The following is a 20512-nucleotide window of genomic DNA, read 5'->3' on the forward strand; positions in this document are numbered from 1 at the left end:
GATACACTATTCAAGATGCTCGATATACATTCTTAACACACACAATTAGACCTCATAGCGCATAAAGCAAGACATTGCATTGCAAAAATGAAGTAACCAATCAGGGGTTAAAACAAACAAGCTTCACATATGGGTCAAGATGAACAGTGAAGTTGGAAAGGCATTAAACTAAGAAATTGTAACAATCACTAAATTTTAAAAAAATGGATAAATAAGTGGAAAGAAAAATCAAATCCGTATCTGATTCCACAATCACGAGCATTAGTCCTCAAAACAAATTCCTTACCATTAAGGGAAAGGAAGGAGGGAAAAGGTAGAGGGAGAAAGGTCACTTGCCTTCTTTGTAACATTAGCAAACAGCTGTTAATGTAGGTTTCAAAATCCATTGATTTAAAGGGAACAGAACAGGAAATGCCATGATTCAACAGACTAACTTCAAAGGGGGCCCTCATTTCCCAAACTCTAGTACAATTTTAAAGCATGAAAGTTATGCGTCCGACGGGAACTCTTCCTTGCAGCAAAACCCAACAATAAGCATTCAGGGATCCAAGTCCCAACCTGAAGAGGAAACAAATCCAATAGTTCATCTTCATCTTTAATGTCACAGGATCGAATATAACCTTAACCCATAAACCTATTTAAATTTAAATATTACAAAAGAGTGTCCCCTCAGCCAATCTCATTAACCACGTAACCATTAATCGAGTGTCATACACCGGATCTCTACACTCATCAAAATGTACACTCCAAGAATCATATACGAAAAAATAAGTTTCATATCCCACAAAGTAATGATGTCTTGAACACATGAAAACCTTAGTGACAACTGACAAATTAGGGCCCCATCAAATTATATTCAGTTATATAACACTACTGATAAAATTAAACCAAATCTGAAAATAAAGGCAGCTTAGAGAACATAAAATTAGAGAGAGAATAAAATCCTTTCACCAAGCTCCTCAAATAGAAACCCATAGTGATTCGGGCATTGCATCTCGAACACATACAGCCTTGCATCTCAAACGCACTTGCATCACATTACTACAAAAAATGGAACCCCTTGTTGAGATGTTACAAGGTAATACTGCCCAGTACAAGCAAACCTTCAAAAAACAAAGAAACTACTAAAGTAACTAGAAAAGTCCTCCCACAAAGTAAGGGGGAGGAGAGGAGGCGAACTAGGGGGACACACTTGCATCACAATACTACAGAAAATTGAACACCTTGTTGAGATGTTACTAGAAAATAGTGCCCAGTACAAGCAAACCTTCAAAAAACTGAGAAACCTCTAAATCCGGTAACTAGAAAAGTCCTCCACAAAGTAAGGGGGACGAGAGGAAGCGAACTAGGGGGACATAACAAAGGTACACCCATTTTTTTGTAATAAAAATATCCATGTATTTTGGAGCAACACCAGGAAGTATTTCATCAGAACATTAATAACTGGACAAATATGAGATAACCACCAAGGCAAAATACACCCAATCAGAACTTCCAAGGAAGCCAGCTTTTTCAAAATCTTGGACAACTCTGAAACATGACATCTGAATGTAGAAGTTACAATATATATTCAAGCTATCAATCTACCTGAAGAGGAACCACTTCCAATGACCGAGATGTACTTGATATCAATAGCCAATACAAAATTCATAATCCAACTCCAAAATCACCCATTTAACCTTGTCAAACAGAGATAAGTTCCAAATCTCCTGAAAAAGAGCCCTCAGCCAACCTTGCACAATCATCGATTGAATGCCATGCATCAGAATGTATCATCTTAAAAATATATGCCCCGTCATAGACCAAACCATTGTTTTATTGTCCAACAAAGCAATTACATCTTGCACAAAATTCTAAAGCATCCACACAGGGAGCAAGGGCCTAAAATAACTCAAGAAGAAATATCATTGGCATGCTTCAAAAACATCAGTAACCAGCCAAGCACCAACAAACCAAAATCAAAGACTAGCGAAGAAGAATGGTAATATAGGAAGCTATACTCTTTCCAATGCAGCTCATATCCACCCGTAGCAGTGTGCTGGATTCAGAACCATCCCTAAAGAAGAAAATTCATCAATTTTGCACCGACTTAAATACCAGTAAACCAGATTAAATCAAAAGAAAAACTGATAATTGACTAAAAAATAATCAGAGATTAATCAAATCAAAATCATATTGAAACCACCTTATAATTGAACACTTCAAACAGACAAATCAACAATTACGAGCTTAATTGGTGAATCAAACTTCAACCCATGAACTTTGTCCCTTCAATTTTATGGCAACAAAAATACAAATAATGAATGAAGGGCGGTACAGAGGGAAATCAATAGTGGAGTCGCTTATGAAACTAAGAAAGTTCCCTTCAATGCAAATACAAAGTACAAACTTGCCATCCCAACCTGAAATATTTTACTACATCAACAGAAATATATTTGTAATTTAAAAAACAAAAAAAAACCTAGGAACCATTTCAAGAAATCCACTGGTGCAAAGTTATCTTGTAGATATGCCAAGTTCAAACCATTATTTTAAAACCTAATTGATATTCTACTTAATATTACCAATCTAGTAACCAAATAGAGCATTATGAACTACGAAAGGAACTAGAAGTGAGAAAACAAGAAACATGGAAAACAAAAAGGACATATTCATTATGGTATAAATCCACTTATTTTGTTAAGAGGCAACAGAAAATCCCCATACATGAGGCACACAATGACATAATAAAGCTCTAAAGGCTAATGAACTTTGAAATCAAAACTAAAACCATCAAATATATATGAGGAAAGACAAGCATTAAATATGCAAAACCATAAAATAAAACAAAACTGGATATTAGAATAGGGGGAATAAAGGAGAAAGGTCACTAAATCATAGTACACCAACAACCATTATTATTGTTCTCAATCTCATATTCTCATCCATTCTTAAAGGAGCAGCATATTCAATACTGCACCAGTTAAGAGTCCACAAAGTATAGAATCAGATATAGGACCCAAAAAAAATCTGTAATTAATAGAGGAAACAATTTCAATGGTTCGCCAATTGAAGATCACTATATCATTAAGAAATCATAGTTCAACCCAAAATATATTTAAAAACGTGAAATCAAGGATTTGTTTGAAGTCCTCAAAAAGAACTCCTCAGCTATTAATACTGTTCTATAGCCATGTAGTCTTCAATCTGGTGTCAAAAAGTTATGTTTCTATGTGCATCGGTGTTATGTTTATTTGTGCATCACTATGTAAACACTCATATATCAAAGAATTTGGAAAACCATTAAACATGAAAATCATAACATAATTAGTAAAATTCAAGGGACGGGATGAAGAATAGAGGGGGGAAACTAGCGGGAGAAAAGTCAAATCATCCTTTGTAGCAATAGCAAACAGCACGTATGTCGAAATCCAACGACATTCCTAAAGATTCAGAAGAGCAGATTCAATGCTTCAACAGAACTGTGTAACAATAATCATATCATCGCGCATTCGTTCTGCGATCCCATACCCAACCTGGAGGCTGTTAAAGAAACAAATTAAATAATTAAACATCACCCTAAATGTTCACAGAATCTTTACCCAATGCCGTAAACCTACTCAAATATTTCAAAACAATGACTCCTGTCTCCCTCGGCAAATATCATTAACCACATAATCATAAATCAAGTGCCATGTATCAGATCTCTATACACGCCAGAATGGAGCTTGAATATCATCTACAAAACCATTAGGTCTACTATCCCACAAAGCAACGACGTAATAAATCAGGGTACCAACAGATTATATTCTCAGATTGGGTAAGAAGAACCACCGTACAGATCTTTATAGTCATTCTATGCAGCATATATCCACTCGAAATCAAGTCCTGAATTCACCAGCCATCCTGAATAAGAACAAGGAGTAATTCAAATGATTTAACGCTGATTTAAAGACCGTTAAACCAGATGAAAATCAAAAGAAAATCTCAAAACTGATTTAAAGATCATTAAATCAAAGATAAATCCAACCAACATCTCATCGATACACCCTTCTATCAAAATCTTCGTAATCCAAGCATCAATAAACTCGACCCAAACACAAAAATCCGAGCTTCAATTCCTATTAGACCCTGAACAGCAAAGTAGAAACAATAACCATCCATGAAATCCTAATCGAAGCAACATCTTCCGCAATAAATCAAAGAGAAAACATGAACCAGAGAAAGACAACGACTAGAGGAAACTAAACACAGCTAATCAGAGAAAAGGTCGGAAGGGTTGGTATTTATAGGCAGAAAGGTTTTCTATGGACGGATCAGATTTTAAACAGTGGAGTTGATCGGACGGTCAATGAAGACTTTCTATTTAACGCGTTTTACACGTTGGCAGTGGTAGGTCGGTGACATTTCCAATCGAGTCCGAACTTTCTTCTGGAAAGTTTCCTGGTCAGATTCCGGATTCCGCAAAAATAAAAAAAAGATTTCGAGGATAAAACAAGTACAAATATTACAAGAAAAATATTAAGGAAGGGTTCAATTGTTGGAACGACAACCACGGAATGTGTGGTCGAACAAATTTCCACCGTTGGATTTTACTATATAAATCAGAAAAGAATTTATGCTATTGCTGTCCCAATGTCTCATTAATCATGAATTCATGATTGATGACTATCCCCTAGCCTTTTTTTGCTTTCCCCTCTATCTCCCTATGCTGGTTCAAGTTGGGTTGAGCTGGATTAGGGCCTTGGTTGAGATATCTTGGCCTGAGCGTGGATCGGAAATTTCTGGTCCTGAGTTAGTGCAGGCCGGGAAAGGGTTGAGCCCTATCTTCTTTTTCTCTTTTGCTCTCCTTCTTCCTCTTATTTCTTCTTTCTTCTTTTTAGCCTGACCAGCCCGTGCATCTCCCTTTTGCCCCCATGGTCAGAGCCAATTAGGGTCAGCTCGGTCAGAGCCAATTAGGGTCAGCTCGGCCAGACCCTAAGGGGCAGATCAAGGTTGGATTTTTTGGCCATGAGTCAGGGCCAAAAACTCTGATCCTGATTCAAGGACCCAATAAAAAAAACGCATTACCTTTATATAAAGAATCAAATAGCAATGGCAACTCCAATAGAAGTGGTAATTGCAACTCCATTCCCTCCTTCCCCAATAGAGGTTGGTTGTCCCAATCTTTCGTAGCAGATGAAACCTTGGTACAAAAGGTTTCATCGGCAAGATCAACCCCTCCCCCGACATTTGGAGAAAGATATCATCCCTTAGTTGTAACAGTAGGGTGACAACAACATCTTCAAAAAAAAAAAAAAGAGATTGGAAAATAATTTTTTTTTTTTTTTTCTTAAGAATAAATCGATTAACAAAATAGGGAAAGAACACCACCTGGTCACGCAATGCATGCCACTGCTACACCCTAATACAGGGGGCATGAAATGACAATCGTATCCACCTAGAACCCCATAAATGACCAGGGGTGTAGCAATCATTTCACATACCCCTGTGTCAAGGTGCAAGGGCGGCATGAGTTGCACGATCGTGTAGTGTTTTTTCTCTAAAAAAATAAATAATAGAACTACATATGCCATAAGTGATTTTATGTTCAAACTAAAACACCACCTCCAATGCAATTTCAACCACCACCACCAACTCCACCAATTTTTTGAGTATCTAATAACAAATTTGAAATTTTATAGGAGTTTCAAAAACATAAATTATTGCACATAAAAAATGTGTTTTTTTTTTTTCTTTTCTAACCAAAAATAAAAATTTTGTGCATTTTCAAACGTGCTTTTTTGTTCATAAATTTGATCCATTAACATAAATACACAGAGTTATTTCTGAAATAGAATTATGGCTTAGACCCAACATGCAATATCTTGGTCAAGCATAAAAGGGTATCAAACGGTTGGTTCAATTAATTTTATGGGGTTTTACATTTATCGGGTCAGGTTGAAACTAAACCAATAAAGATTCAGTTTCTAGAAAACCGATAGTTATTAGTCTAATTGGTTAATACTTGTTATCAGTTTCACTTAATGGAATATGCATGATGCCAATACACGTGCAGGGGTCACGCTCCAACACAGAAAATGCCAAAGAAACCCAAGATGAAAATATAGAAGGGAAAATTGTCTAGATCTACTTGATTAGAAAAAGATTTACAAACTTGGTAGAAATAAATTATGTTTTACAATCATCAATTACTAAGTTGAATAGATTTACCAAATCCTCATAAGATTAATAAAAACTAAATGAATAGTCTAAAATACCCTTGGCATCTTTCTCTTTTCGCTAATTTTTATATCTTTATCTTTTAATTCATACAAAATCAAAATTGTTTTAAAAGATCATGAATATAAAAAAGAAGAGAGAAAAGTTTCCATGACCATGGTTTGGAGTTGGGTTGAAGTAGCCACTTTACAAGTTCTATTGAGTCCATCCATATTTCTATATTTTTTCTAGGGGAAAAAGAATGCTAACCAATCGCGTGGTTCCTGCACTTAGACGCATGACTATGCAAAATTACCGCTCAACTGTCAGTGAACTAAAAAATCACATTCACTTAAATTGCTTTTGCCGGCACTCTTATTGGTCCTTGTGCTAATGCAACTCTGCAAGTGCTACACGACCTGTTAATATTCTCTTGTCTTTTTTTAAATAGGTACCCATTCTATTGGGGGAGAGAGGGAAAATGACCAATGAGTAGACTTGAACCGAAGATTTCCCAATAGGATGGATTTTTAAATATTTCATTTGACATACGATCATACCAGTACTAATGCAGTGATCCACTTCCATATTTCTAGTCTGTGTTTTGGAACACTATCCCCAAAACGAAAGTTTGCGAGTACGTCAGATCCCACAATCACATCCGTACGTGAATGGGTCCCATTGTTATCGTAGCTGTCTATATTAAACTCTTCAGCATTTTCCAACACAAAAGAAAGGAGAGGGGAATGTCTCCTTGATGTATTGTGTAGCGTGTCTTCAATTCAACTTTTTGACCTTTAATTCTTTTTACAGGTCTTCTGTAGTAGCTGTGGTCCTAAGCGATCTCATCGGAATTGGATCATCGTCACAAATTGCATCACCATCTTCATCGTCTTCTTTTGTAGTTCGTTTGTATCATCATCTTCATCTTCTTCTTTTGTAGTCCGATTGTAATACGAGATGGATAAAGTGAAGAATCTTCTTTTACCGAAACCAAATCCGCAGCAGCAATTGAGAGATTGGCAGAGACGACTCAGGCAAGAGTGCCGCAACATCGAACGCCAAATCCGAGGTGACTTTCTGATCATACCCTATTCTCTCCCTTCATTCTCTTTCCTTAATCCATTTCTCTACCCATCATTGTGATTTGGTTTTTTTTTTTTATTCTCTTCAGTTTGTAACTGACTGGCCCTTTTTTCCTTTTTTCCTCCCCTTCTCTAGATGTGCAGAGAGAAGAGAAGAGTGTACAGAAAGCGATTAGGGAAGCTGCCAAGAGAAACGACATGGTCTCAGCAAAGGTAGAATAAGAATAATGCAACGGTGAATTTTAACTAAATGCTGATGAAATTTTTATTTACTGAAACAGTTTTTAGTTCATTATATATTCATGAAATACCTTCCATTTTTTTTTTCTTACTCTACAACATTACTATTATTTTTTAAATTTAACTCATGGGTAATTGACTGATTAAGTAGGAGATCAGATATCGGTAAATCTAGTTACATTTAGGATCACACACTTCAAGTTGTAGACCCAAAGAATAAAAAAACAAGTACTAAAAATGGATTTTTGGATGTGAGGATCAAATGGGATTTTGATAGTAGAAGTAAATGACTTACATATGATCTCTTGTTCCTAACTGATGAAAATTTGAGGGGTTCAATCCCTTGTAAGTAAGACCCAGCTACAAATCCATTATTTTTTAAATTTAACTTATGGGTAATTGACTGATTAAGGAGGAGATAAGATATCGGTAAATCTAGTTACATTTAGGATCACACACTTAAAGAATAAAAAAACAAGTACTAGAAATGGATTTTTGGATGTGAGGATCATTTGATAGTAGAAGTAAATGACTTACATATGATCTCTTGTTCCTAACTGATGAAAATTTGAGGGGTTCAATCCCTTGTAAGTAAGAGCCAGCTACAAATCTACTGATGGTTGCAAAGTGCAAACCATATTCAGTGAAGGATGGGCCATCCATTGCTTGGGGATACAACTACCATCTTCTCATGTCCTCTCACAGTGGAATTGACTTGACAATGGCTCTTGATTGAATCTTCCTACTAGTTAAATTTTAGAGCCAGAGCATGTCTAATGTAATTCTAAATGGCTAGGATACCAACTAGAACCAATAACCAAGATCTGCTAAGGGTTGGAGGAATCAGCTAGGCCAAAATAGATGAAATTCTGAAATTAGGGTTAGGGTTAGATGGGATCTAGGGTTTGATGGTAGGGTTAGGTTAAAGATGGTGAAGGGAAGTCTTCCAATGAAGGTCCTGAGATGTTTTATGGAGGTTGAGTATGTAAACAAAGATGAATATTAAATTAGGGTTTGGGTTTCTGGGTTTTGGAAAAGTGGAATGAAGGAGAATCTAGGGTTTAAAGTGGTCACCTAGGGCTGGAACCAGAATCGAGTTTCCCTTGTGGTGAGAGGGAAAGATCGAATCTAGAAAGATGGGATTTTGATGAGTGGATTGGTCTGGACAGGATTTAGGGTATGGGGAATGAAGTTTGGGTGTGGGGGAATGTTAGGGTTGGGTTTGAGAATTCGAAGAAGGGTTTGGGGTTGGGGTGTGGTACTTGTTGATTGAATTGATCTTGAGTCTAATAGCAGAAATCCTAATAGTTAAATGGAATCTTCAAGCTATCGGCTAGGGCAGAATTGAAATAACTTGAACACTTGAATGCAGATTTATGGAGAGAGAGGCAGTGAAGGCTATCTCAGCCTGTGTATCTCACTCTCACAGCCTATCTCAGGACAGTGACAATTTGCAAGCAAAAATTCTTATTCATTAAATTGAGGGAGGCTCTCAAGAGCTCTTACATATATATAGCCTTATGGCTGAACAGAAATCAAACTCTAACTATGACTCAGAACTGAACTAGGAATACTAACTAGGTGATGCAGAATGATCACCAAATAGGGCTTATTTCTTTAGAAATAGGCCTAGGGTTGGGTTATATCCATGTTGGGCCTTTGTTCCCAAGGGTTTTTTATGTAATAGGCCACTTTAATGAGCCTAAACTATGGGTACTTAGGTTGCATACGGGATTAGCCCAATACTTAGTTATTTTTATGTTTTTAGATTGAACCGGTTTAGATTTGGTTGCATCCAATTGGTTCAATGGGTCTAATTTAAGTGAAATGTTCCTATTGACTAATAGGTTCTTATATCCTATTGGCTAGTATGGAATCTTCACTTAAGTTAATTGTTCTAAGTTAGATTCTTTTATTTTTAAGTTAGTAGGGGTAGTTAAGTCATTATACTGTTTTAAGTAATTAATTAGACTTACACCTCTCCCTTCCACGTTTTTGTGAAGGAGAGGTATTTAATTTGTAGTAGGAATTGGCCTATGGCCTTATTATAAATATAAGAGATCGTGGGAGGCTCCCTCACAATTGAAATTTGAAAAAAAACCCTGTTTTCTGCTGCTGGCCGACTGCTGCTGCTGCTGCTCCTTGCTCTCCAAGAGTGTTTGCATCCTTGTGGGCTTATCAAGGTGGAAGGGTGGGTGGAATCTTGCGACTTCTTACGCCGTGATGGCTGGGAGGGTCTTTCTTCGAAGGAGATTTCATCCTTCATCCCTCAATTTACTGCCGGTGGAATCCTATAGTAAGTTGAGATTTAAATTTCTGTTTTTAGTTTCCTTTCCTTCCCCCAATCAATTCCTTTTCTCTTCTGTCCTATTTTCATAAACCCTAGAAGACTCTAAACTCTGATTCAGATATGCTCCTCCGTTGGAATCTGATCAGATTTGGACCATAACTTCCCCTCATCACCATCTCCACTCGACCCTAGCTGCTGACCATTTTGTCCAGCCAAACCCTAAGATCCCTCTTCTCCATTGAACCCTAAAAACCCTAATTTTCTGCTGGGACACATTCAGGCATCAGAAACCTTCCATATTGCAACCGAATCTTCCCCTTAGCCCCTCTAACAGTCGACCTTAACCCCTGCCCCTAAATCCTACTTTAGACCATAATTTTAGTTGTTTACCTTATTTACAAAACCCGAAACCTAACCCTAATTTCTGTCGGAAATTAAAACTTGTTCAAATCCAGATATTTTTATACCGTAATGACCCTCTAAACCTGCAGATTAAAACCCTATAAACCCCATTCCCAAATTCCCATCTTAAACCCTAATTTTGCCTTAAAACAGCCCCAAATCAGCCCTAAACAGCAGGCTTGACCAAAGCTTGATTCCAATTGGCTCCTAGTAGGATTATCACCTATTCTAGGACTACATTAACTAGGATTCAAACTTGCACTAGGAATCTCAATTATAATTACAATTCATTAAAGGACTGACTAAAAAATAACAAATTAAAATAATAACTTCAACCCACGATTTTAGCTGCTGGTGTAGGGATTCTCCTACACCACTTGATGGCTACTCATGCTGGTGTAGGCAAGAATCCCTACACCTACGGCTGGTTTTAGACATCCAATTTACATCAATGTCGTCGTGGAGGTTTATGGTATTATGAGCAAAAGAAATCAACGAAGAAAAGAATGCATCTCGATTGGTTGACAGAGTGATGTGGGAGCATCCTAGTGAAGAATTCCTATGGTTTGATAAACCAACGGACCAGTTTTCTGCAATTGGCAGTATTTATTATTGGAAATTAGTTATTTCTATCACTTCTATTAGCGCATAATTATGGTAGCTTCTTAAGTTATGTATCACATGAGACCAAGAACTTGCGATTCTGAGCTACATTTGGAAAGCTATGGCCAACTTTGTAATAGAGTGAATCCATGACACAATTACTATTGTAAAAATCTAATTAGATGAGGAATCTGCTTTAGGGTCTATTTCCTAAATTAATCTTTGTTTATTTTAGAAAGGGAATCTCTCACAAGAGTTGCTACAATTGTAATTAGAGTTGAGATTATAGTAAGAGTCAAAAACGGGTTAGGATGTTGGGGTCTGTTTTTTTTTTTGGTGAAGGATGTTGGGGTCTGTTAATATCTATAATCTATATAAACCTTATAAATTGTACTTTTAAGTAGAATGGTTTTGTTTTGGTCATGATTAAAGCATAGTTATCAAGGCGGCCGTGGTGTTGCAGTCTTGCAGAGGCTCCAAAAGCAAGTTGACATCAACAAGGCGGCAAGGCGGCAAGGCAACCAAGGAGCTTGGACGCCTAGGCGATGCCTTGATAACTATGGATTATAGGAATGGTTCTCTTCCAAGTGGTTTAATGGTCAATCCCTAGCTTTGTTCATGGTGATCAAGCCTCTACCTCTTTCTTTTTCTTTTTATCTAGTTTTTTGTTCTATTTGGGCCCATTGCTGCTGGTATTTTAAAGGAGCCTGCATTATAGAATGGCTTCCATGGACCCATCTTATGTCCCGTTTTGATTCCCTTCCAACAATAATCAAAGCTATGAGCCTATGACTGCCATAGAACTAAAACTCGGAACTCGACCAAGTTTCGACCCTGGGAAAAACCGAGTTGACTCAAGATCTCGGTCGAGTTGGTGCATTTTTTTTTTCATCTCAAAGGCTGGTTTCGGTGGGTTTTAGACCTAGTTTGGGTCTAAAACTTGGTACTTAGCCTATATTAGGCCATTTAAATATAATGACACTATCAGATTTTGCAAAAACAAAGTCCAAATAGGAGTTTCACTTAATGGGAAACCAGGATAGACACTTACTTATGTCAGAAACCAGGACAAATACTTATTTATGCCTAATATCATTTAAGTAAATGTTTTTCATTTACTTAAGATATTATTCATAAATAAGTAAATACCCCCCTATTTGAATCTAATAAAAATAGTTAAAAAAATCAAATTCCAAAAGGAAAAAAAAAGTCAACCCCCAGTTCAAGAACAAAAACTGGATTTTCGGCGGTAGGTGCAATTTTCAACTTTCTAATGCTAGGGGTTTTCTCAAATCTAAAAATTCCATAAATCTTAATATGGTAAAACATTGCTAAAAACCAAAAGTGCGGTATTTTGAAAGCATTCCAACAAGTCCAAGATTGCTTAAATCTGATTTATATTGAAGGAGTTAAGTACCGGTCAAACTTATTTTGGTGTGCGCGAATGCTGTCAAAATCACCCTGAATGAAAATATTTTTTTGGACATCAAAGCAAATGAATATTTTACAGTACTTTTGGTTTTTAGCAATGTTTTACCGTATTAATATTTATGGAATTTTTAGATTTGAGAAAAACCCTAGCATTAGAAAGTTGAAAATTGCACCTACCGTCGAAAATCTAGTTTTTGTTCTTGAACTGGGGGGTTGATTTTTTTTCCTTTTGGAATTTGGAATTTGATTTTTTAACTATTTTTATTGGATTCAAATAGGGGGTATTTGCTTATTTATGAATAATATCTTAAGTATATTAGGCTTAAATAAGAGTGTCTGTCCTGTGTCTGTATACCAAGGTTTGCATAGATAGGTGTCTATATATCAAAATGGCAGTCTTAGTAGAACTCGACACAGAACTCGCGAGTTCTGGTACCTTTTATAAGGTAAAATGGGTCGAAATCTTGGTCGGGTCGAGATCTCGACTTGACCGAGATATTGCACTTTTTTAACTCGCAGCCATCTCATCTCGAGTTTGGGAAAACTGAGATCTCGCGAGTTTTAGTTCCATGATGACTGCTATTGTCTTTCAGAAACATACCACCGTTGATTGTAACAAGAAAAAGAACAACTATCCCTACTGCTGATCTCCAGTTTGGTCCAGTTGAGGGACCACAGCTAACAGAATTCACATTCTAATATGCAAGTTCAGCAAAAAGTATCTCCTTTTAGTCCTTTAGGGGGGCAGGGGGGGGGGGGGAAGAAATCATGCTCACACAAAAGAAGCACGGCCACTTCTCTACAGGTAGGTTTTGCAGAATGGTTGGCCAGTGTTAAGGTTTTCATGGCTTGGTTGTATGAAAATTACGTTCCCCTTCATTTATAGATAGCATGTGGAACCACAGTTTGGAGAGTTTCTTTGAAATGGCACAGGCCAACAGAAGCACACAAATTATAGTATGCAACTAGCTAAGGGCAAGGACCAGCACTTTTATGTTAGAAACATCAGTTTTGAGTCCATCATCATATGGGACAGTTATGTTTATACTCGGGAATATATGAAGCCTACTGTACTTATATATTTATACCTACCACCCTACAAGAAAAAACTCAAATGGTAGTTTAGAACATTGTCCCATTCTAGTGTGAATGATAAAAATATACACTGAATGATGTGGGTACTTTTTTTATTTTCTTATTTGGATCAGCAACAACAAAATAATATCATATAATTGTCAGGGCGTCGCCTAGGAGTCCAGGCAGCCGTCGCCTTAGAGGTTATTTCATTTACTTAAGATATTATTCATAAATAAGCAAATACCCCTTATTTGAATCCAATAAAAATAGTTAAAAATAAAATTCCAAAAGGATAAAAAGTCAACCCCCCAGTTCAAGAACAAAAACTGAATTTTTGGCAGTAGGTGAAATTTTCTACTTTCTAATGCTGAGTTTTTTCTCAAATCTAAAACTTCCATAAATCTTAATATGGTAAAACATTGCTAAAACCCAAAGTGCGGTAAAATATTAATTTGTTTTGATATTTAAAAAAATATTTTCATTTAGAGCGATTTTGACAGCATTCGCGCATGCCAAATAAGGTTTGACCGGAACATAACTCCTTCAATGTAAATCAGATTTAAGCAATTTTGGATTTGTTGCAAAGCTGGTTTTGTGCTCTACCTAATACAAAAAGTCTCGTGTAAAAATAAAATCATTTGACCAATCAAACTTCTTAGAGGACACAAACATTTCTCTAAATCGAGAGCAATTTAATTACTTATAGATAAAATCATATTTTCTAAGAACAATATAAACCAAATGTGAGACTAGGTATACCATGACAGTGACCAATTCCAAGAACTGTATAAACCAATTGTATGTTTCAAACTTCCAATTGCTTGCTTCTTCAGTTCTGTTGTCTTCTAGTTCTATGTTCATTTTTGATGACTTGATGTGGCTTAATATTGATTTTGGATGACTTGGTGTGACTTAATGTTGATTGTTGATGACTTGATGTGGCTTAATGTTGATTTTTGATGATATAAGTATATTGTAACATACTAAACAATGTTAGAAAAGAAGGGAAATAGAAATAACACTTGGTCGCCTTGGTCGCCTAAGCGCTTAGACAACCCTCCACTGCCTTGACAACTGTTTTATCATGTTATTCAACAAAGGGAAGATAACACGATGATATATCCATCTTATAACCCCACCCAACCAAAAAAGAAAAAAAAACCTGTACAATTTGTCTAATATGTGATTGGGGTGTGAGGCTCACTGATTTGTGAGGTTGGCTTCATTATTATTACGAGGAGCCGATGCAGGTCCGTTGGAATCACACCTTAGTTCTACGAGCAGCCCTAGCTGTCACATGGCAGGTCAAGTGGGGCCCTAATTTTAGTGGTAGATAAGCCACCTTCCCTACCTATGTGCAAGCTTGAATTCAGTCTTACTCTTCCATAGATCTAAACAAACAGCACAAAATGTTGAAAAGATACAAACCGTTGAACAATTCTGGATTACTGAAAACACCATGGAAAATGTACAATACAAGGTGGGGCCACATAATTGAATAAGGCCCTGAATTTGAAAACCGATCAATATGATGTTCTTTCCCATTCAATGGGTAGGATTTGTCTAATTGGCATGCCACGTGTAAGAATTGTGGTGTAGGAACTGCACTTCCTATCTGTACCACTGGACAACAGCAATAAAAATACTCTGTACTACTTTCTTTTTGATTTTCCATAGATTCTAAACAAACAACACAAAATGTTGAAAAGGCACAAACCTTTGAACAATTTTGGATTACTGAAAACACCATGGAAAATGTACAATACAAGGTGGGGCCATACAATTGAATAAGGCCCTGAATTTGAAAACCGATCAATATGGTGTTCTTTCCCATTCAACGGTTAGGATTTGTCTAATTGGCATGCCACGTGTAAGAATTGTGGTTCAGGAACTGCATTTCCTATCTGTACCACTGGACAACAGCAATAAAAATACTCTGTACTTCTTTCTTTTTTATTTCCTATGTTCAAGCAATTTGCATAGAGTCCTCATAAATCCTTCTGTTTTCTTTTTCTTTTATTTTATTCCAATTTCTACGTAGTCAAACACAGCATAATTAATTATTATTATGATACACTGCATGATTTACTCATTCTAATAGCCTTTTTCCTCAACCCCAACTCCCATGCCCTGCCTTCATTTTCATGTGCAATGTTTAGGCACTTGCCATGGAGATTGTGAGATCAAGAAGAGCTGTAAACCGGCTTCACGAGAACAAGGCACAACTTAATTCAATCTCAATGCATCTTGGAGAAAGTGTCGGTATGAGAATTTAAGTTGGGAACTCATATATTTACTCATGCAAACGTTTGGTTGATTTAAATTTATATCTTCATTATAAAATCCAATAGAAATGAGTCATCTATAACTGGGCCCCCCATAATTTTTGCAATGCCCCAATTTGCCTTAACAAATTTGAGTCATTTGACTATAGTACATCATTGAATGACCAGTTTCCATTCAGCCTAACATACCCCAGAACTGACTAGGATAACATATGTTCTTATCATATTTCACAAAACAATATGGCTTTTGTTGGAAAGCCAGATGACAAGGTAAATCTGTTTCTTTAAAAGAAAAAATGGATAGCTTCCCTTCTAACAGAAATGATTCTGACACAACTCTATGTACAGAAAATCCTTTGCCCCCAAACCAACCCTCTCCCAAGAAAAAAAAAATAACCTTTACATTAATTTGGACTTTTTGATCTAAGATTTTTCAAAGACCTATTTTGTTACTCAGCAAAAATTCATTTAGGTTGAACCTTACATGTGACTGAGGGCCCTAGGGGTCTACCTGTTCACAAAAGTTAGCCCCATCTAATTTGCCATGTGGTAGATTTTTAAGGCTATTTAGTAAAGTCTTACTAAACTGACCATGTAAAAGTAACTGTCCCTCATTGGTTTTTTTCCCTGGTGTGTATGTACGCATGTGTGTGTGTGCCAACCCAAGACAAATCTGTACACCAATCCAATTGAAGCCCAAAGGCCGAAGATTGAATATATTAGGATGGCTCATGAGAAAAAAAAATGGCAGAACATAAAACCTGGTTTAGAGGCAATAGGGATGATGCTCCATCTGGTGTGATCTGGTACAACCGCTTATCCCAAATGCTCGAGCTGTTAAGTAAGGGCAAAAACCATGTATATCAAAATGATCATCTCATATTCTCATGACTACGGTGATCGTTGAATACTCCAAAAAAGATGGTTCACAATTTCACATACAGTGAGAGACCAAACATCAGCTCAGACTGTTTAATTTCTGGTCCATTATTTGTATTATTGTCTCCATTAACTTAACCTAGGATTTATCTATCAACAACCTAGACACAGAGCATTGCGAAGTGGAGTACTCAAATGCTGAAACTACTGGTTGAGAGTTGAGACATTGGGTTTAGACATCGGAAGAGCTGCATGACAGAGGACTGATAACCATATAAGTTATGTACCAGATTATAATCAATAGGAACAAGGCAAGGTGGGTCTTAGGTTTTACCCATCCCATTACCATTCCTACCTTATGGGAACACAGATGTATCTGCAGTCTGCCACCGTACTGTGAGATTTAATGGAGCCTTTGATTTTGTTAACTTGAGTGATTGTGAGTTATGCTATGATTTCAATTAAGTGCAATGGCAAAACAAGTTTTTTGTGTTCAACCCCATTTCATCTGGAAAGGACATCCTTGAGTTTAGTTTCATGCCATAAACTGACCAAATGGCTGGCCATTTAACCCTACAAATAAACTCAATCCTCATTTTCCTTACTGCATCCCAACTTTCGATGAACCTATGGATTCACAGTTTTTTCTGGACATTTTGGGGTGAATCATATAGATTTTCTCATATTAAAATATGGGCTTTGTTGATAGGTTTTGGAAACCTGGCCTCTTGCTTAAATTTGTAAACCTTCATACTAGAAAACATTTTGTTTACTTAACCTCAGATGCCAAACTCTGTGAAACCTGGAAGAAATGGAGGGTGCCTAGAGTGTTGCAAAGGAGAGAGAGAGAGAGAGCAGGTTTTTTTTTTTTTTTTTTGGGGGGGGGGGGGGTTGCATACCACATACTCTCAGCATCCCACAGATAGATTGTGAAGTTTGACAAATCTAATTTTTTAAGGAGAGTGTGTTATTGCGTTGATTATTTAATAATTTTTTGCTTTCTTTTCTACAGTACCCTTGATAGTTTATTAGTTTTAGCACTGTTTACTTTGAATTCTTCTTCCTCCCTCTTTTAATGCATCTTTTTCTCCCCTCTTTTAATGCGTTAAGCATGCTAACTGCTAAGGATTGTGTGGGAAAATTAGAACATATTGAACCATTTAATGTTGTATGGACAAAAAAAATTGGGACACAGAAAAACTCCAAAAAAATAGTTTTTGTGGGATGGAGGGAGTGGGAGTATTTGCACCAGAGCTAAAACTACCTATTCCAGCAAAACATGACTCCATAGCACCCACTTAAAAAAGACCACCGTATCTAAGGTATTTGACTCCAAATCTACTCCTTGAAGAGCAGAAGTTGATCTCTGATGTGGGCCTGGACCTTCTTGATATTCCACATAAGAATTCGTGCCTTGGAATCAAGCACAAATGACCTCCTTTTCAGGTCTTAGTAGGGTCCAAGCTCCTATCAAGAGTTGACAAAGACTGGTCAGTAGGGCCATTCAAGCTAGAAAGAGCACATAGAATCCATCGTCCTTTCCAAAATTAAAACTGAAGTTGGGGAAGGATACAAGCCTGGTAGTATAGATGTGGAGCGCAGTTCTAGTACCCCAATTTTCGCCATGTGGCATGCCAAGTAAGCAAATTCAAAACGTTGAATGGTTAAGACGGCTCCATGTCTAATTTGGGGCCCTATTTCAATCTTATGGCCCTCCTTATTTTGCACATTTCCCCCTATATTTTCAACAGTTTGGAATTAAATTTGGGCTCCACCTGATCTGCCATGTGTCAGATAGTACCACTGGTACTGTAATGGGTTGCTGTCCTGCCAAGCCTACACCCACACCTGTGAAAAGTTACCTTACTTCGCATCCACACTATCGTTATCTCCAGAAGTTCATACAGTTATAATGCTTATCAAATATCAAGTCACTAAATCTAGTACCAGAAACTGCCTGTAGCTTCATTTTTGTTTTTTGAATCATTGGGACCTGGATTTTTCTTCTAATTAGCTTATTTTTTTGTTCTCTCCCCTTCCATATTTCCTGAAAACTTATTTTACTGCTTGGATTCTTCATTAATCGAATAAATGATTTCCAGCACTGGTAGCCTTCCTATTATAGATGACCCTAACACTCCTACCACTTTACCCCCATTCTCTGTATGATCATCTGCATCTGCCTTCATCTTAGTAGCAGTATCCATGTCTATTTAACTTGTTACCTGCCTCCTTAATCACCTCTTTTTTGTCAAGTGCCATGTTACACCATTATCTGCCAGACACTCATCAGATACCAGTAGCACAGATTATATTCTCTCTCTCTCAATAAAAAAAAAATTAAAAAAAAAATTATATATATATATATATATATTGTTTTCAATTCTTAATTTTCTTTAGACGCTAACAATTTCTGGGTTTGAAAAATGGAACTCAGTTTCCTTTGTGGGCATAGGTTGGAAAACATTCTCCCACCTAACCTATTTTATGCCAGAATAAATAACTGTTTATGTTAACTATGCAGTACTATCACCCTATTGAAATTGGGTTCTTTCGTGTTCTTGTGAAATTCTTGATAGATTATGTTACATTTCTTGGTTGAATTGTAGCAATCGCTCGGACAGTCGGTCATTTATCCAAGAGTGCTGACGTCATGAAGCTTGTTAATAACCTCATGAAGGCTCCTGAAATGGCCATTACAATGCAAGAATTCAGCAAAGAAATGACCAAGGTAATTTTGTTTCTCTTCTCTTAATTTGCTTCAGTTTCTTCAGCACCGATCCTCCTTTTGTTTATTCAGAAGTGTTACATCCTAACCACAAATTCGTTCTTTTTCATCCTTAATATTGCATACTAATGCCTTAGCTTCCTCCCATCTCCCAACCCATTCATATTTAAAGAATGACTAGCCATGCAAGTGCTCAGAGGATCAAGTGACACTGAGCCCTGTATCCTGGCAACAGCAAATAACATACAGTTGTACCTCTTATATGGATCAAAGGTATAATTCATTTAGCATTTATTTAAGGGTTTTATTTGCCCTTATCACTCATAGGTTAAGAATTCCCCATTTGAGGAAAGGGGAGTGACATTTCATGGCATGTAGTACAGTGCTAGTACATGAATCTTGGTTGTTTGGACCATTTATTGTGTGCTTGGAGCTAACTGCTGGTCTACGTATGGCTTACAGGCTGGTGTAATTGAAGAGATGGTTAATGATGCTGTTGACACAGCTTTAGATTCAGAAGATATAGAGGAAGAGACTGAAGAAGAAGTTGATAAGGTTTTGACTGAAATAGCTGGTGAAACTGCAGCACAGCTCCCAGAAGCAACCAGGAGGGAGAGAATTAAACAACCTGCACAGACAGCAAAAGCTGCACAGGAGGTATATACAATGCAACTTTACTGCAACTTTCTTTTCAGTAAACTTTTTCCCTGATTGCTCGAGACTTACAAGAGAACACTGATTACTCGGGACTTGCAAAAGAACAAATTAATTGTGTGAATTTTGCAGGAAGAAGCAATTGCTGAGGGTGTTGATGATGAGGAAGAATTAGAAGAGATAAGGGCACGGCTTGCCAAAGTTAGGTCATAATATGTTCATTTCCTCTCTTTTCCTCTTCCTTTAATTTGGAAAATGTGTGTGTATCATATGAAATTGGGTTCAGCGTGTTCTCACAGAAAGTTGATGCCTGGGTTATAGTCCGATCTGAAGAACAAAAAAATATATAATGATGTCCTCGTCATAACCAGATTTATTATAGATCCAGTAATTATTTGGCTGTTTGTGCTTCAATTTTCCTTCCATGGGGACCCATTCTAGTTTTCACTCACCTAGAGATTGGGATTTCTTGAGAAGCGAACAGTTCCAGTATTCTTAACCTTTCATAATGCATGAGTTCATTTGCTGAAGGGGTATTAAATTACTAATGCATGATCTAGTTCCCACCTAGGTCTAGATGTATGTGGTTTAGGACATCTTGCTGCAGGCAATTTGATTGCTCCAACCTCAATCAGGATGTGAAGACTGCCCTTGGCAG

General features: G+C 37.0%; 1 protein-coding gene across 2 annotated transcripts; it reads left to right on the top strand.

Annotated features, from left to right (window-relative positions):
- Positions 1 to 7043: 7043 nt before the first annotated feature.
- LOC122652746 (vacuolar protein sorting-associated protein 24 homolog 1-like) lies at positions 7044 to 20255 on the top strand. 2 transcript variants are annotated; one of them, XM_043846573.1, is made up of 7 exons: positions 7044 to 7059; positions 7095 to 7252; positions 7402 to 7478; positions 15468 to 15570; positions 19082 to 19203; positions 19663 to 19857; positions 19987 to 20255. In XM_043846573.1, exons 2-7 carry the CDS (start codon positions 7141 to 7143, stop codon positions 20065 to 20067), a joined length of 690 nt encoding a protein of 229 aa, XP_043702508.1. In that variant the 5' UTR covers positions 7044 to 7059; positions 7095 to 7140; the 3' UTR covers positions 20068 to 20255. The 2 variants fall into 2 exon arrangements, with proteins under 2 accessions (XP_043702508.1, XP_043702509.1); XM_043846574.1 differs by lacking the exon at positions 7044 to 7059 and having other exon boundaries at positions 7094 to 7252.
- The last annotated feature ends 257 nt before the right edge of the window (positions 20256 to 20512 follow it).

This window comes from Telopea speciosissima, chromosome 2 (assembly GCF_018873765.1).
Source record: "Telopea speciosissima isolate NSW1024214 ecotype Mountain lineage chromosome 2, Tspe_v1, whole genome shotgun sequence".
In the NCBI taxonomy this organism is placed as follows: Eukaryota; Viridiplantae; Streptophyta; class Magnoliopsida; order Proteales; family Proteaceae; genus Telopea; species Telopea speciosissima.

What these genes read in the sequence shown, in the direction of transcription:
- LOC122652746 (XM_043846573.1), top strand. Translation starts at nt 7,141, where the DNA reads ATGGATAAAGTGAAGAATCTTCTTTTACCGAAACCAAATCCGCAGCAG. An exon ending in TCAGCAAAGAAATGACCAAG is followed by an intron (nt 19,204 to 19,662) that starts GTAATTTTGTTT and finishes TATGGCTTACAG; the next exon opens with GCTGGTGTAATTGAAGAGAT. An exon ending in CAGCAAAAGCTGCACAGGAG is followed by an intron (nt 19,858 to 19,986) that starts GTATATACAATG and finishes TGAATTTTGCAG; the next exon opens with GAAGAAGCAATTGCTGAGGG.